The sequence below is a fragment of the Pholcus phalangioides genome, unplaced genomic scaffold (assembly GCF_987345545.1).
Source record: "Pholcus phalangioides strain wild (caught in Gottingen) unplaced genomic scaffold, Ppha-v1.0 ptg000007l_1, whole genome shotgun sequence".
NCBI classification, from domain to species: domain Eukaryota; kingdom Metazoa; phylum Arthropoda; class Arachnida; order Araneae; family Pholcidae; genus Pholcus; species Pholcus phalangioides.
Genome location: NW_028301600.1, coordinates 1659763 through 1679207, shown reverse-complemented (window position 1 = coordinate 1679207; position 19445 = coordinate 1659763). Strand labels below are relative to the sequence as shown.

At 35.9% G+C, this 19445-nt stretch overlaps 1 protein-coding gene across 2 annotated transcripts in view; it reads right to left on the bottom strand.

The window, feature by feature from the left end:
* The window catches only part of LOC149084783 (uncharacterized), a 146103-nt gene that overhangs the window by 61139 nt on the left and 65519 nt on the right, over positions 1-19445 (bottom strand). For both annotated transcript variants that reach the window (XM_089232528.1, XM_089232527.1), the window contains exon 2: positions 3990-4176. In XM_089232528.1, the coding sequence (XP_089088654.1) occupies positions 3990-4171 (182 nt within the window). In that variant the 5' untranslated portion in view covers positions 4172-4176. The remainder of the gene's footprint in view (positions 1-3989; positions 4177-19445) is intronic.

Here is a 19445-nt window from a genome sequence, read left to right as displayed (position 1 = left end):
GTGTCCGTTAATGAGAAGTGTTCATTACCGAGGAGTGTCCGTTCAGGAAGGTTCTACTGCATACCTACGGTCGGACAGTTGGTGAGATGAAAGCCGCATTAGCAGTTACAGCACACCTTGTATACATTGTCATTTTAATGGCGAATCGTTGATCTTGGAGGTATACTTTCTATTAGAAAAAGTTTCCAAATAACGTGCAGTACACAGATATGTCATTCATGTTTCAAGAAGTTGTATAAAGTAAAGTATTTTTTTTTAAGTAAAAAAATTAACTTTTTATGCAATCCCCTTGTGCCCCAAATCCCAATTAGAAAGTTGTTGCACAGTCTCTCTTGGTGCCAACGAAAATAATCCAGTTTTCTAAGTGCAATATTCAATGAGATATGCTCGAATTCGAGAAACGGAAGAAAGAACGGAGAAACCGTTTTACTCGCATTTAATGCTGTTTTTTCCAACTTTCCTCCGTTTTTCTAATTTGAATATTTCAGTGAATATTTCACTTAGAAACATGCATTTTTTGGCATCAAGAGAGACAGCGCACAACAACTTTCTAATTGGGGTTTGGGGCACACGGGGACTGCATAAAAAAGTTAGTTTTTTTTTTAATTTAATAACTATACAGATAGAGCTCCTTGAAATATGAATGACATATCTGAGTACTACATGTTGCTTGGAAACTTTCTTCTAATTGGAAGTATGCCTCCAGGATCAACGGTTCGCCAGTAAAATGTCATATCCCCATTTGCTATGCACCCTGTATAAAATAGCATACCCTGACTGACTGATTGATTCATCATCACCAAGCCGGAACAGCTGAAGCTATAAATATGAAATTTGGTCAGTAGTTTCATTTTATCATGTAAGGACTCACTAAGAGGGATTTTTTGAAAAATGACCCTTAAGGGTGTCATAAGAGGGGGGTTCAAAGGTTATATAGAAAAATCATGCCGAGCTGAAACTGCTGAAGCTGTAAATATGAAATTTAGTCAGTATTTTAATTTTGCAATGTAGAGATTCACTAAAAAGTTATTTTTCAAATGCAACATCTAAGGAGATCATAAGCGGGAAGGAAGTTTCAATGGTTATATGGAGAAATCATCGCTGAGGTCAAGCTATAAAAATGAAATTTTATCAGTAGTTTAATTTTGTAAGAGACTCACTAAAGAGAACATTTTCAAAATTTAATCTCTAATGGGGGTCATAAAGGGGAGGTGTTCAATGGTTATATGGGGCAATTATTGCTGAGTTCAAACCACTGAAGCTATAAATATGAAATTTGGTCAGTATTATATATTTTGTAATATAGAAACTAAGACGAGATTTCTGGAAATTCAACCCCCAAAGGGGTTCATGTGGGATTTAAATGTTATGCGGGGGAAATCGCCGAGCAATTTTAAGATTACCAAATCCACGCGAGTGAAGCCGCGAGTAACACAGCTTAGTGTATATATAATTTAAAACATTCAATAATATTGTAAAACAAGATGAGCGACCGGCGTTGTTGACTAATGTTCGTTCATTTACCCAATGAGGTTTTCCAGACCAACGTCACATTCTTTGAAATAATCAACGCAACGGAAAAACACTATTTATTATTCATGTTCTTCATGTTCTAGAAGCTTTTCCTCTGAAACATAAAATACGACCGAAACGCTTGCCAAATGTAACAAATAATGGTCAATGAAATGGAAATAAAAATTCAAAAACAAGAAACGTTATTTAGATTTGTGATCATTGAAATCTAGGGAAGACCTCACATACATCAACTGTATAGTTCTGTTCTTAATTTTTGTGATCATGGCTTAACATCCTGGGGATTGATTGCGTTATTGAAACTACTCTGGTCTTCGGTTAATTGAGTTCACGTAAACTTTATTTACTTTGGATAAATTTTATGTCAATACAATAATTGAAAAGTTTGTAAACTCCGGTACGAAAACATTATGGAATTAAAAGAAATCGAGTTTAAGTAGAAAACAAGTATCAATTTTCAAGAAATAACTGATAAAACAACAACTTCAATCTATTGCTCACGTTAGAATAAATTACCTCATTTAAATATACTTAGTTTTTGTCTTTTTGAAAATCTATCGGTGCAAGTAAAGTTTTCCGAAAGCGATTTTTCAAAGTTCGTGGCTTTTAATGTAAAAATTCCCAAACAACATATAAAGAGAATTCAATATTATAATTATGTTTAAAACTCAAAAATAAAATAAAAATTTATCTTTAAATACGGTAAAACAATCTAATATATTATTAAAATCCATCTGAAGTAAAGTATAAAAAAACGTTTTCCCTTATTCATCAATTTCCAAAAAAAGTTCTTTAAAATTATATTTTAAATTTACGTAAACTTCACGTAAAATTTATTACTACTTGAATAAATGTTACGTGTGTGATTCGCATCTTTATATTTTCTGGAAAAGTTTATTCGAAAAAAAATGAAATCTACGAATGAGTGGAAGAGAAATTGAATTGCTTCAAAGAATGTATTTAAATAAGAGAAAGAGAGAAATGTGCTTCTTCAAAAGGACTTAGTCCAATATTATGTCCCAGTGGCTAATGTCAAAGTTCAAAGCTATTGTCACTGGTTTTGTTCAAACAGGAAATGTTTCAAGAATATGATTTCAGGCAAATAATCATTTACGATAAAAAAAAAAGTTTGTACTTTTTACAAATAAAACACTTCGTCAATATTTTTTTATACTGAACGCCGCGTGATCGTTAGATGAGCAAGTAAAAAGCTTTGAAATTCGTATGCAGTCTTACCCCGCTATAAAGACTTGGAAAATGATTTATTGAATTTCTTGTGGTAAAACCACGCTGAGAAATAGAAATTCAAACTTGATGGTACATTTTTAAAATCTGTGAAAGTCATCAAGTACCTTTTATAGAACTGCAAATAAATATTTCATCTATTGGATGGTGACTATTAAGTACGACTATAATCTGAAAATTTGTTGAAAGTTGAGTCATTTTCCCCAATTCAGCTGCTTTATGTGATTGTGATAAAACAGACATATATATCGTGGCTGTAACAGTGGATATGAGTTGACAGCATACGCTGTTAATCATTATCTGGGCGACAGCTGTCGCTGAAGCTATGTGGCGGTTTTGTTAGTTCGCGGATATCCAACCATCTGGAAAGCATTTTATATATCGATAAAAATTAGCAAAATAACGAACTAAGATTTTCTTAGTAAGTCTAATAAAGTATCTCGTATGCTTCTCTCTCTCTAATTAACTATTAAAAACTAATAAACATATTTTTCGAAAAAGAACAGAATCGTAGTGCTCAACACCGTTCAAAACTTAAGTTTACGATCAAATGCTTAACCTCTGATGCAATTTTTCCAGGGTAGCTTTCACTTGAAAAAATAAAATAATAAATTCTAAGAAATACCACAATCAAATATATTAGATTAGTCATACAGGGTGGTTATAAATAAACTGGCACCACTCAGACGTATGCAGCACCATTCTCATGGAGGTATTTTGCTGAAACTTGGTATATACATATATATATTGATATATGGACCATGGGAAAAAGAAGAATTCAATAAAAATAGTTAAATGTTTTACCACCAGGTGAAAAAGTAGCACATTTTTATTGTAGTTATCTTTTCTCCCCATAGTCTTTTTCCATAGGTAGGAGACCTATGTAGAACCCGTTGTGGTGGGCGTATTTCATTGAAACTTGATTTAATATACATTATTTAGACCATGGGAAAAAGACAATGCGATAAAGAGCGCCACTTTTCCACCTGGTAGTATAAAATTGAACTATTTTGTTTTATTGAATCTTTCTTCTCTCCCATGATCCAAATATGCTATACCCCAAATTTCATCAAAATACCTCCATCAGAAAGAGCGCTACATACGTCTAAGTAGTGTCAGTTTACTTATACCCACACTGTATAATATCGATTTAAAAAATCAGTTGATTCGGTATAACGTAACGAAACACTTGTTGTGTTTCATTTTCTTACCTTCTGAGAGGACGTTTCAATATGATGAGAAGCATTAGAAACATATTTGCTCCCATTCCAAGTACGGCTATCGTAAAAAGTACAACAGCTTCTGTGGTCTGCGCTGGGTGACATATAGGCTTAGTCGTCTGGTTACCAGTCAGACTGGTATTTGCCATACCAGCTAAGCGTACCACATTCATCTTGACTGAAATTAAATAAGAGTAGAAACAAACTGAAGCGTAACATGTATATGGCGTGAATATACAATTCTGATTATGGATAGCTCATCACAAAACTTAAAGATTTATAGGGTGGGAAAAAGTCCGTACAAACTTTAAAAATTCATAAAAACCGAAAAAATAACAGAAATAAAAACGGTTTGCAGGGTTAGCATCTCTAGGTCACGGGAATTTTTTAAGACAGGAAAAAATAACTAAAAAAACAGCCGATAGATGGCGCTGGCACGAGCGACTTCTGTGGAAATATGCAAATGAGACGGTTATAAGAATTTGCACTCCTAATCCACAAGTTCACCATTGTAAACCGTGTATGTGAACAAGGATGCTGAGTGCGAAGGATAAAGCTTTGTTGGTGAAGTTGTTTTACGTAAACCAGGAATCAGCGACTATTGCCTTGTGTAAATTCCAAGTTCAGAAAAATGTGAGGACTGGAGAAGGGCCTTTAACAGCAACAGGCTTCTTAAAGCTTGTTCAGTGGTTTGAAGAAACTGGGACGCTGGAGGATCGTGTAAGAAAGAGAGCCGGACGACCATGTTTAAGGAAGGCACGTTCGCCGCGTATTGCAGTAAAACTGGAAGCGTTAGCGTCCGAATCAGCTGCAGGGACCAGCAGTGTTCGTGAAGCTGCCAGACGCTTGGGCTTACCACCATCCTCGATACGCAATATTCTTCATGGAATCCTTGATCTGTACCCACACAGATTGCAGTCGTGCCATGAACTCTAGTGTGGTGTGGGTTCACAGGTTCGTTCATCATAGGACCCTTCTTTGAAACGCAGTGCCCTGTAAATGGGTGGAAATCGGCTATGGTGAATGCACAGCGTTATTTAACGCTTCTACGCGAGAAGATCGTACTATGTTTGCATGAAAGCGATGGATGCGCTTTCTACCGTCACGTTTATGCAAGATGTAGCAACTAGTCACACGGCTACTCCGGTCAAGGCATTCTTGATACAGACGTTTGGGGAAGACAAAATCATTAGCAGGCGTTGCAGGTTCCCATGACCTCCTCGGTCTTTAGATTTGACACCGGCAGACTTCTGATTATGGGGATATTTGAAATCCCGGTTGTATCGATCTATCCAATCTGTCGGAACTGAAAGATGCGATCCGCCGAGAGGTGTCATGTATACATCCAGACCTGCTGCACTCTGCCGTGGCTGGATTTGTGACTCGCCTGCAATGTGTTATCCCCCCCCCCCCTGTGGTGGTGGTCATGTGAAACACATACTACTGTGATAAACGATTTGGAGGCATTCTGTTCGTTATTTGAGTATCTTTTCTTTGACTTGTGTACGTTAGCGCCAACTATCGGCTGTTTTTTCTACTGCCTTAAAAACTTCCTGTGACCTAGCGATGCTAACCCTGCAAACCGTTTTTTATTTCGGATATTTTTCCGATTTTTATGAACTTTTAAAGTTTCTAAGGACTTTTTGCCCACCCTGTATAAAATAAAACGAAGATGGTTATTACTTTTCGCTATTTATACATAAAATGCTTTATTTAAACAATGTTTATTAGGCCGGGATTACACTGTAAAAGTTTTGTAAAAGTGCTTGTATAAAACTTGAAAAATACAACGAATAAGCTGATCGATTACATTCGAGCAAATGCAACCGGTCAGTTTATTTGTTGTATTTTTCAAGTTTTATAAAAGCAATTTTACAAAACTTTTATAGTGTAATTCCGGCCTTAGTAAAAGAATTGAATTTTTCATGGCTGACATATTTGAAAAAAAAAAAGTCTTTTGATGTAAGGTACACTGAGGTAAATGGAAATTGGGGAAAGTGGAACCCAATACAAACACAAATATGAAGGCCACAATCGGCAAAATGCCGAACGAGGTGGCTGATAAAAGATGTCCACAAAAAATATGGATTTCAAATATATCTAAGCTATATCAAAAATACAGCAACCTAATGAGAGCAATATGATATGTAAAATTCGGTTAGCTTCTTGGAACGGTCTATTGCGGAATTTTTATTTTGTATTTGCTCTATTTTTCAGCAAAAAATGTGCTTAGTGCGCTAGCTATTCATGCAATGTTAGACGACTTCATATGGAGAAGTTAGGTTTGTGATCCTGTTGCTACCTGTTGTGCCCTTTAGATTTCGACTATTTCTGAACGTTTGAATTGATCAAATATCGATATTTCGGTATCGTTCTTCCTTTCTTGTTATTTAATCTGTTAGGAATATTACATGTTTTCCTCCTGCTTTTCTGTGTTACGGCAAGTGGAATCAATGCTAAGCAATACGGTAACCTCGTTTTTACTTGCATTAGCTTTATCAACTGTGGTATGAAACTGAAGAAACTGATAAAAAGCTTCTGAATCAGAACTAGCTGCTGCTATAGACCTAAAAGATGAGTTTCGAGATATAGAGGAACAACAAAACTTCATACAGAAACTATTTCAGAAGCAAAGGTTGGTGACTGGATTCTCGTCAAATTCACAAATAAAAAGTCAGTAAAGATTTTTGACGGCTAATTAACCGAAGTTGAGACTCATTGCGAAGCAATATGTGGAAGAAGAATCGGTACTACATCTACATTTCAATGGCTCAACATTCAAGACAAAAGTATGATTAGAAGTGATGAAGTTCTGTCATTTCTTTCACCTCTTTCACCTCTCTTCAAGTTTGATGGTTTTTGTGAAAAATTTTTCTTTTCATTTGCCTCATAAATGTTGGTTGATATTTGCAGAGGTAGGGGGTATTATCACATTGTGAATTTTCTACATACCAAAGTTGTTGATTAATATTATGAGTTTTCTACATACTAAGGGCATTAATTAGCTTTGTATACGAGAATAACAAAATGTTTAGGCTTTTATGAATTTTTCACTTTGTACTTCTTTTATTTATAATCATTTTGTGAATGAGTTTAAAGCACAATCAGTCATAGGTTTCACTTGCCCCTCTCATCAAGGCGCAAGTGGAATCCTTCGCCAACTAAAAATAAAACTAATTTTGAAAAAAGGACACGTCAGAAAATACCTTTCGTTGAATTATCCAACATATGTGCTAAGTTGAATTTTCACTATAAAAAAAAGCGGTTTCATTTACCTTAGTGTACCTTATACAGAGTGCATTGGTAACAGGGCGTATGACATTTTACTAGGGAACCGTTGATCTTAGAGGCATACTTCCAATTAGAAATAGTGTCTAAATATTGTGCAGTACTCGGATATGTCATTCATGTTGCAAGCTGTTGTATAGTTATTAAAATAAAAACATTAACTTTTTATACGAACATCCTGGGCCCAAAAACCCAATCAGAAAGTTGCTGTTCTTTCTCTCCTGATGCGGAATAAGAAAAATTCCACGTATCCAAGTTCGATATTCTCTATGCCTCGACCTCGATTAATGCTGTGTCGGACTTGTGACGGGAAATTTCCCTGATCTAGGGGAATAGTAGCTAATAGTTTCAAATGTAAGGGGTGTTTGGATAGGGCAAGGTTGGAACTCCGAGGTCGAAGCGTTACGAGAGATAGTTAGGGTTTTAGAGGGGCCCGGTTATAACGGAGCCACCTGTCGATGAAGAAGGAATCTCTACGAACAACGGCAGTTGTGAGGTGAATGGATGGTCGTGTATGAGATAGAGGGAGATAGTGATAGGGGTTTAATCATCGGCGATTCTATGGTTAGGGAACTAGAAAACAGTGTATAGGGATTTTCGTGGTTTTGAACGCTGTTGTCTTCCTGCTGGGGGGGGGGAAGATTAGCAACTTTCGAGACGTTTTTTTATCGCTGAAAGTTGCCCTTGCGGGTAATTCTGTGGGTGGGAACGAATCAGGTCGGAGCAGGTATTAGTGAGTCTCTGTCAGAGTACCAAGATTTACTATTATCCACTGTGGAGGGGGGCTCAGATGTGGCAGTGATTTCAGTACTGCCAAGGGGTAGTAGGCGGTATAGAAGTAGGATCCACCAATTCAATTCCGGCCTGAAGTACATTTACTCTTCACTTGGGATCACGTTCTTGGAACTTCCCGCATTTAGCGATAGGTGGCTTCTTCGGAATGGGATTCATCTGAATAGGAGGGTGGTCTGGAAGGTAGGAATTTCACAAAAATCCAATTAAATTCAGATTTGTGACATGCAACACAACTAGCTACAATCATAAAATTGGTTTTAAATTCTTCAAATTGCTTCATAATATTCTCAAATAAATTGACAACAGCAAATCCGGCATTATCATCAATAATAATGTCAAAGTTTTGGAACTTCTGAAAACAGATAAAATTAAATCCATTGAGACTTTTTATTTTGAAAATCTTTTCACTAGCATTCCACATAATGAGATTCTTAACACCTGTGAATTTCTCTATAACAACTATGAACAATACATAAAAATGGAAAAACACAAATGGTTGAATATTTCAAAATTTTGGATTTTTGAGAACTATTTATTTAATGGTATTTGTTTATACTTGCTCAGATGTGTATAAACAAACCACTGGGATTCCTACGGGGACTTGTTTTTCTAGTGCTTTTGCTAATATTTTCTTGCATTACTTTGAAAACAAAAATTTAATTTCTCTTAATATTACTGGTTTCAGATACATTGATGATTTAATAATCCTCAACTACAACAACTTTCACGAAATCAGCCGGCAAGTTTATCCTAGTACATTAAATCTTAAAAAAAACCAATCACAACAATAATCAAGCTGATTTCCTTGACTTAAAAATAAGCATTGTTAACAATATGGTCTTAACTGGCATCCACGACAAAAGAAAAGACTAGTTTCAAAGTCAATTTTCTAACCAATTACAATTCAAATATCAGCAGATAGGTTTTCAAAAATATTGTATTTTCTCAAATTTCTCGCATCAAACATATCTGCAATAATGCCAACGATTTTCAAAACGCTTAAATAATTTCAAAATATCTTAATATGCAACAGATTTCCTCCTTACACCTTGGACATACTTTCTCTTCACACCAATAACTATAACTGTTCACTTTGAATTTTACCCCCATAACTAGGACTAGCACAAGGTACGTACATGCACCTTCTGCATCTATTTTATATATTTTTATATTGACTGCAACTTTGTTCTTTTCTTCAACTGGACAAAAAAAACACATCTTTGTATATTCTGATTTTTGAATTCAATGGTACTACAGCAGAACGTCGGGGGATCGAGCATCTATTTAGGTATGAAGACCAAGGAATGCTCTCAGAAACATTCTATGTTAAGCCAATGTCAGGGTGTTCCCCCTGAATGAGAGACCTAGACATTGGCTGACTTTTTCATTTCTGAATTCTTCGATTAATTTCTTTTTGAAATTTTCATTGGTCATATTTTTTGCTTATCAGTTCACATAATTAACTTGTTTTCTGTTTTCATATAAAAAAATGATATTTTAACAATGTTTTTTCACTACACTGCATATTGCAGCTGGTATTGGTGAGTTTCAACAAAAATTAAATATAAAATATATATGATATATAGTATATATATATATATAAGTTATTATTAAGTTTAAAGTATATGTGTATGTGTGTCAGCTATAGTGGAGTGAAGTACCATTTGTTCTGTACACAACAGTCATCATTTGGTATGTGTTTGTAAGCAATACCATATGCATAGTGCTAATATAAGTGGTAGCGTGGTAAGTTTGAGTTGGTGGTAGTCCGAGTGGCGGCAGACATCATAAGAGGTTGATGTACTAATAACGAATAAAATACTTTATATTCTATCACTCTTTTACTTTTTCTATTTTCTATATAGGGTGTAAATTCATATTATTATATATCCTTTATATTTTTAACCGTTGGTGATAGAAACATACTTTCAATCAGAAAAAATATTTAAATAACGCCCCCATTTTTTATATACAAAATTGTTATTCATGGGATTTTTTCTGACTTCCAGTTAAAAAGTTGTTGCCGTGTTTCTTCTGAGCCTAAGATAGAGTTCCATTGCTATTGCACAAGAAAAAATTACACAAGCTATTGGACTTAGAAAAGTGCAATAGCAAGGGTGCGATAGCCCAGATCGATAAGATACTCCCCTAAAGTGCGAAAAAAAAGATGCTTATAGGTGTCGCGAGTTTGATACCCGATTCGTTCTTGTCAGAAATTTTCCCGACCCGGGGGTACAGCAGAAACGGCGACAGACCACAGAAAGAGATTGTTACCACAGGGTGTCCCATAGAGTGGAGTCCTTCATGGAAGTGTACTTGTTTCTATACTTTTTCACTTTTTATCGATAAACTCGATCATGGTATCGATGGGATTACTAGCAAATTCGCAGATGATGTGAAGCTAATGGGGGTAATCGGGAATCAAAGCGATACGGAGTTGCTCCAGACCAACTTAAACAGGATTGCAGCATGGGCAATTGAATGGAGCATGACGTTTAGCGTTGATAAGTGCAAGGTCGCGCATTTTGGTTCGAACAACCCACGGTTCTCTTACGAGTTGAATGGTGTCGTGTCACTATCCCGGATGCAACTAGGGTCACCGATTTGGGAATTCTTATTGACGAGCGACTTAGGTTTTCTGAACATTGTTCAGCAGTGGTCAAAAAAGCGAATAGATTGCTTGGTCTCATTTTCAAAAAGGTCTCTTCGCGTTCTCCTAAAGTCATTCTTTCGCTTTTTCGAGGCTTAGTTCGTCCTGGACTGGAGTATGCTGTAAGGTTTTGGAGACCATACCTACAAAGGGACATAGAGTTGGTTGAAGGGGTGCAGAGAAGAGCTACGCGTATCCTTATTGGCACACAGGGCTTGAGTTATGAAGAGAGACTTCATTTTTTGAATATTTTTACATTGGATGAACGCAGGTGTCGAGGAGATATGATCGAAGTGTTCAAAATATTCAATGGGATGGATAGGATAGACCATGAACTTTTAGTACACCACCAATCGACTGCTTTTACAAGAGGACACCAGTATCGATTGTCGAGGGACAATGCTAGGTTATGGTGTCACAGGGAGTTTTTCTATAATAGGGTTGTTAATAAATGGAATAGCTTACCCCCCCCGGAGGCAGTAAATTGTAACACAATTGACACGTTTAAAAAGAAATACGATAAACATGTTGGGGTAAATCGAGAAACTATCCATTCTTAGAATAAAACAACCATAATTATTCTTTATGGGCATTGTATAATATTTTATCATGTGTATATATTGTTTATAATTTGTGTTAATTGCATTTTTATTTAACTGGGTTACTGTATTTTTGAAATATATGACATCCATATTTTTATGGGCATCTATTCATCAGCCACCTCGTTGGGCATTTTGCCTGTTGTGGCGCTGTATTTCTATTTGTATTTGTATCTAAAATCTGAACGTTGTTTGGATAGTATTTCTAATTGAAAGTACATTCCGATCACCAACGGTTCAAAATATAGAGGGTGTACAAGGATACTTCGCATCCTGCATAAATAGCCAACTCAGAATGTAACCACAGCGAATTTGAGGGGAGCAGCTATCTAATATATTTTATTGGCCACACTAAATTGCTAATTTTCGGTGTTGGTTTAAAGACGTTCTCGTTGACCTTTAGAAGATTCAAAAATCAATATTCTCACTAGCCCATATGTACTCAGATATCACCAATTAAAAAAGGTAATACACGAAAAATTACAGGAATTACAAGAGTTAAGGTTTAGTTTTCAACTCAAGTGGGATACTCGGTCAGTGTGATAATGGTTATACAGGGTGCACAGCAAACAGGACGCATGGCATTTTACTGGTGAACCGTTAATCCTAGAGACATACTTCCAATTAGAAAAAGTTTCTAAATAATGTGTAGTACTCGAATATGTAATTCATTTTGCAAGGGGTTGTAGTTATTGAAATAAAAAATAAATTTTTATACAGTCCCCGTGTGCCCCAAAACCAAATTAGAAATTTGTTGCCCTGTTTTCCCTGATGCCAACAAAAACATTCCACGTTTCAAAGTGCAATGTTCACCGATATATTGGAATTCGAAAAATTGGTGGAAAGTTGGGGAAAAAGGGCTTTAGAGAGATACGGGTAAACCGTTTCACCCTCACTTAATGCTCTTTTTTCCCACTTTTACTCCGTTTTTTGAATTCGAATATCTCAGTGATTATTACACTTAGAAAAGTGGAATTTTTGTTGGCATCAGGAGAGACAGTGCAACAACTTTATTTTTGGGTTTTGGGGCACACGGAGACTGTATAAAACGTTATGTTTTGAAATAACTGTACAACCCCTTGCAACATGAATTACATATAGGAGTACTACACGTTGTTTAGAAACTTTTCGAGGATCAACGGTTCGCCAGTAAAATGTCATACGTCCTGTTTTCTATGCATCCTGTATTTTTCAGAGTTCCGGTGTTTTTCACAGTGTGTCAAAATGCATTAGGAATTTTGTATTTTTCCATGTATTTGCCTTATTTGTTGATGATTCCTAAACCAAATTTTTGGCAAAGTTTATTTACTCTTCCGTAGCCCATATGTGCTCCGCGCTCTATTCAACGCCCATATGTGCTCCGCGCTCTATTCAACGCCCATATGTGCTCCGCGCTCTATTCAGACTCTATAGCCAAAGCTGCAATCAACTGTGACAATAAACTTGATAACCCTTTCCCAATAATGCTCCTGGAGCGACAACTTAAACCAGCAACCCTCCAGAAATGGCAGCAAATTTGGGACCAAGGAACAACAGCTAGGAAAGTGCACGAAATTGTCCCTCGAGTCACATACAACACTAAACTGGAATAGGGAGGTGACTATCTTCATAACAGGACACGGCCCATTCCCTATATATCTACACGAACGGAAACGCCACCTAACAGACAAATTTGCCTGCGGTATGGTTGGTACTCCTGTTCACTATGCAACAGAGTGCAAATTTACAAAACATCTACACATGTACAAACATTCCGAAAACAATAGAAAACAATGGTTCACCCAAATAATCAAAAACAAAAACACAGCAGCAAGGATTACAAGCCTTGTCAGATATATACACGCCAACGAAAAACAAGAAATCTGTCCACCAGATTTATAAAATAATGTTTTAAATATTACAAAAATAAGTGGGAGAAAAAACAGAAATGGATAAAAACAACAACAAAAATCATATCCACATGACTGCCACTACTAATACATAACCATTACATGTACAAGATATAACATGTATTAACGGGACCCGAGCAAGAATCTTTATGACATTCCCGTTACAATGATGTAAATGTGATAACCACAAGTGTCCTTCATATGCCATAAGGTTTCATAATAACCATTACACATGTAGTTTATATTATGTATATATATTCATTCTTTTTTTTTTAATATAAATATAACCAGTCAGATCGAGTCAACCAAAACACTAAGACCGAAGCTGATCCTTAGCTAAGGCTCTCTCCAGACAATCCCCCATTTAAATCAAGCCCACATTGCTCACCAAAATAGGTTTAGGACGAGACGACTCGACCTGGCAGTTATATATATGTATATAAATGTGTGTATTTCTCTTTCCTCCATTCAAGTTGTCCATGCATTTCATGTCCACAACACACGTGCGTACTCATATTGTCGGATTCATGTTGCTCACCGAATAAGGTGCTAAGCGAGATGCCACGGGTGCTCCCTAATTGTATATATTCCCCCACACAATACTTCTATTTTGTATATGTTCATTAAATCCACCGGAGCGAGTGAACTCAACCCAATAAAACTGATGCTGGCTTCTAGTCGCAAGTTATCAAACCCATTTGCTCACCAATAAGGTGTTAAGCGAGATGACTCGCTCCGATGGATATATATATATATATATATATATATATATATATTATTTCACAATAAGATTCTCATTTCTCTTTCTTTTTGTATCCTGTGTATATAATATGGCAAGTGTAAGATAACAGATGAGATGACATGGAGGGGGCGCTCAATTGCTTTTAAAACATACCTCCATCCTAATATGTGTACATTCATCGTAACTAAACCCCGAAACTTCTCCAACTCCCAGTCCCATCTCGTCTGTAATCACCACAAAATTTGTTAATCGCGACAATTGTCCGGGGAAAATATGTTGTAAAAAAGTTTGTATGGTTTTGTTTTTTTTTACACTAAATAAAGTGTTCCAGACCCTGCCACGAAGCCGGGCTGGAAGAGATCTCGGCAACGGGATAAGTCCAGTGGCAAAGTTCTGGCGTTCATTCATTCAAATACAAATACAAATACAACACCACAACAGGCAAAATGCCCAACGAGGTGGCTGATAAAAAGATGCCCATAAAAATATGGTTGTCATATGTTTCAAAAATACAGCAACCCAATTAAAAATGCAATTAACACAAATTACAAACAATATATACACATGATAAAATATTATACAATGCCCATAAAGAATACTTATGGTTGTCTTATTCTAAGAATGGATAGCTTCCCGATTTACCCCAACATGTTTATCGTATTTCTTTTTAAACGTGTCAATTGTGTTACAATTTACTACCTCCGGGGGTAAGCTATTCCATTTATTAACAACCCTATTGGAGAAAAATTCCCTGCGACACCATAACCTTGCATTGTCCCTCACCAATCGATACTGGTGTCCCCTTGTAAAAGCAGTCGATTGGCGGTGTACTAAAAGTTCATGGTCCATCCTATCCATCCCATTGAAAATTTTGAACACTTCGATCATATCTCCTCGACACCTGCGTTCATCCAATGTAAACATATTCAAAAAATGAAGTCTTTCTTCATAACTCAAGCCCTGTGTGCCAATAAGGACACGCGTAGCTCTTCTCTGCACCCCTTCAACCAAGTCTATGTCCCTCTGTAGGTATGGTCTCCAAAACCTTACAGCATACTCCAGTCCAGGACGAACTAAGCCTCGAAAAAGCGGAAGAATGACTTTAGGAGAACGCGAAGAGACCTTTTTGAAAATGAGACCAAGCATTCTATTCGATTTTTTGACAACCGCTGAGCAATGTTCAGAAAACTTAAGTCGCTCGTCAATGAGAATTCCCAAATCGGTGACTCTAGTTGCATCCGGGATAGTGACACCATTCAACTCGTAAGAGAACCGTGGGTTGTTCGAACCAAAATGAGCGACCATGCACTTATCTACGCTAAACGTCATGCTCCATTCATTTGCCCATGCTGCAATCTTGTTTAAGTTGGTCTGGAGCAACTCCCTATCGCTTTCATTCCCGATTACCCCCATTAGCTTCACATCATCTGCGATGTTCATTCGCTCTATTCAACGATGGTAGTTACTGCAGGGAAAAAGCCATATTTCAATATTTTGGACACGTCATAACAATTCAAAAGAAACACTACGCAGTCTCTCTCATGACGATATCTATTATTTTCATATTTATAGAGAACGCGTTTGTGAGAGGAAAAAAAAATTAAAAATCTCTCAAGAATTGTTGATTATGTAGTTGTTCGAATAGACGCTCTATCACGTTCCTATTTCATATCCGACTGATTAGTTGCGGATTTTCCCCTTCAGTTGTGATATTCCATAAAAAATGACAGCTTTGGTGAACAAATAAAGATATGAAGAAAAATATTTCTCCTCCTTTTGGGATCTCAACAGAAATCGATTAATGGGAATCCATGTATCGATTCTAAGAAAAACACTTTAAGAAATAGGGCAATCAAACTTGACGATTTCGTGCTGTTGCTTCTGTGGAATTTCTAACGGGTGAAAACTGCTCAAAAATTCTTTGAAAAACTTGTGATTTTTTTTTTGCAATAAAATATATTTGACATAAATTGTAAAATTTATTGATCGGTGCTATAGAGCTCTTTCTTGTCATAATTTCCAAACCTCCTACGTTTCTCTTTTACTATACCACTACACCACGAAAAAAACAATTATATCCTAGTCCTCAAAAAACGTGAGTGAAGTTGAAAGCTCGACTATGTCCTAAAAGAGGAAAACTTGTGTATTTTCAGTAAAGTGAACTCAAACATCAGTGAATCGAACCTAGAAACTTTGTTTTCGAGTTAATATGTGTCACTTATTTCAAAAGAACCCGTAATAAATGTCAGAAAACTGTCTAAAACTACCTGTTTAACTACCGTGAATTTGATGAACGGTTACTAACGTTCTCTCGAACTTATTTGTAAGAAAATACGTGAAAGTTGTAACTCATTTTTGGGACGGCTAATAAAAAATAATCTGACTGAAGCTCAAAAGACAAAATCAAAATATTCCAGATGAAATGAAAGAATTTTGTGCAAATCAGCTCTTCGCAGCGTTTAGGTTGATGATGATACTATCGATTATACGTAGAATTGAACACACAATGAAATTCATTTTTGTAACATAAAATAATATACTGTATATTTATATTATAATGCTTTTGAAGCGTTAGGAAAAAACTGAAAATACCTTGAACTATTTTCACGAACCTCTGAAACTTGATTTTTTAAACTTCTTTTCGAATTTAATATTTTTCCTTTCGTCTCCGATATTTTTAAAGCAGAAACCTTTCCACTTTGATTCAAAAATATCGATTGGTGCGGCATTCATTTCCATAATACATACGGATTTAAACATTAATTTGGTTTTTAAACTTTTGTAGCACCTCGTTAAGCAATCTTCTTGCTGTGGATGAACGACATTTTCAGACTTTATTTCAATCAGCATTTTCTGAAAATCGCCCGCCAAATTACTGATGCTAACATGTTTAGTGACTTCAGATTAACAAAAGCTATCCGAAGTAATGATAGCACATTCCGCATCGTATAATCTAAAGAAAGAAGTAAACCTAATTAAATCGAATCGGTGATGTGGAATTGAAAGCAAGATCAATGCAATGATATTATTCGACCCCTTCAAGAATAAAAACGCATTTGTCGTTGAAATAAGCTCTCGTCGGCGCTTTAATGTGTCTTCTCTATATTGCTCTAGCTATAGATTAGGGTCAGAACATCTTGCGCCGAGACGACGTCATACACGTAATGGCCAATGTCAAAGTTACTCTTTCCTATAAAAACGACAAAAGCTGCCATCAATATTCAAACTGGACTGGACACATTTGTTATCAACGAGAGCAATCTCACTTCTCATTCCAATATTTTTAGCTCATAGTATCTAATATATATATGAGTAAATATCATCATTAAAGAATAAAAAAGTAAAATGAAAATTTTAATGAAATTCCATTCCACACGATAATGAAATCGTGTGGAATGAAATTCCATTCCACACGATAATGAAATCGTGATAATGACACAAATATTGTTTTTTTTTTCGATTTAAAATTCCACGTTTGTTTAAACTAGGGAGTTTATAGACTAGTTCGATTACAAACGAATCTAACAAAACACACATTTTTACACAATTTGACGATTGCTTAGGAACAGTTAATTGCTTTAATTTAAGATCGATATTGTGCATGAGAATAAAACACACTTTCCTATGCAGAGAATCTGTGTTATCAAACTGAAACAAATACAAAAACAACGCCACAACAGGCAAAATGCCCAACGAGTTGGCTGACAAAAAGATGCCCATAAGAAATATGGATGTCATTATATTTAAAAAATACAGCAAAACAATTAAAAATGCAATCATGAAAACTATAAACAATATATATATATATATACACGCGCAACTCTTCTCTACACCCCCTCAACCAAGTCTATGTCCCTCTGTAGTTATGGTCTCCAAAACCTTACAGCATACGCCAGTCCAGGACGAACTAAGCCTCGATAAAGCGAAAGAATGACTTTAGGAGAATGCGAAGAGACCTTCTTGAAAATGAAACCAAGCATTCTATTCGCTTTTTGACCACGCTGAACAATGTTCAGAAAACCTAAGTCGCTCGTCAATGAGAATTCCCAAATCGGCACCCTAGTTGCATCCGGGATAGTGACACCATTCAACTAGTAAGAGAACCGTGGGTTGTTCGAACCACAATGTGCGACCATGCACTTTCTCAGAAAAAAGGAAACTTTCAAATTTTTACAAGTATTTTATGGTAGTGTCATTCATTCACATAATATGTGGCTGCAGATGATTCGATAGTTGTGGCAGGCATCGAGTTCAGTGAAATAACATCGAAACAAACTAGAAGGCAACATGAACAATCAACAGTTTGCTTTTTAATTCAAGATTTTGGAGGCCCTCTGATGTTGGTGTACCGTAAAATAGAATGAGCAGGAACGGTTTTCAACTTTGAATGTAAAAAAATAATATAAAATATTTTCTGAAAATGAAAGAATTCTAGCTAATTATTTGTATCCTACCATCTTCTATAGATACCAAGAAAACAAAGTTCTAAAGTTAACTATACATGAGAAAATGGTGTTCCTATTCACCCCACAGAGAGGGGGAATAGGAACACCTATTAAATCCTTTTGCTTGTTCCTGTTCGTTAACGTGTGGGATCAATACTTACGATAACAATATCAATTGTCATACATTGGACATTAGACAGCTATACATTTACAGACTTATAATTTTTTTTGTTCAAAAACAATAATCGGTTAAAGCGGAAAACAAACAGAACTTCGGCAAGAATCAAACATGAATTTGAAGTCCCAAAAACAAATAAACATCTTTTTCAAAAATGTTTCTCCTTTTACTGCTCCAAAAATAGTGAATTCATTTCAGTCGACAGCTCATAATCGTAACAATAAATATGACGCTTTCATGTATGCAAAAAGGGTACAGAATTACGAAAATATATTTTAAGATTGTTTTCATAGAATACAATATAAATAATGACATCAATATTTGAAGATATTGGGCTAATTTAATCACAGCTGAAACAGACATTTTTCACGATGTCATGGTACAAAAAAAAAGAAATTTTATCATTTTTGTCGCACCTCGGTCATTTTCTGCACACGAAGGCTAATTAATTAGACCGGGACCTACAACCTATTGCCGATTCCAAACAGCAGGCTTGTTTTCTATGTTCATCGAGAGGTTGGTGTGCTAACCCCTCGATGGGAGACTCCCTGCGGTAGCAATTTTTTCTGCGGTCATGTCGCCATTTTTGTTGAACCCCTGTGTCAGGAAAGTTTTCTGAGCTTGCAAAGTCCTGCCTGAAGAATATTATGAAGCTGCTCGAAGTAGTATAAAAAACAGTCCTGGACAAATTCTTCACCGAAGCCGAGAATATTCTCGTTAGTTGATATGACTTCCAGCCAAGAGGTTTTTTTTTTTAAACTTTATTTATCCCAGAAATGTTTCTTCTCAGTATTTTTTGGCACTCTAATAATTTGTGTAATTTCCCGACTTTGTGTGACAATATTTCTCATTCACAAATAC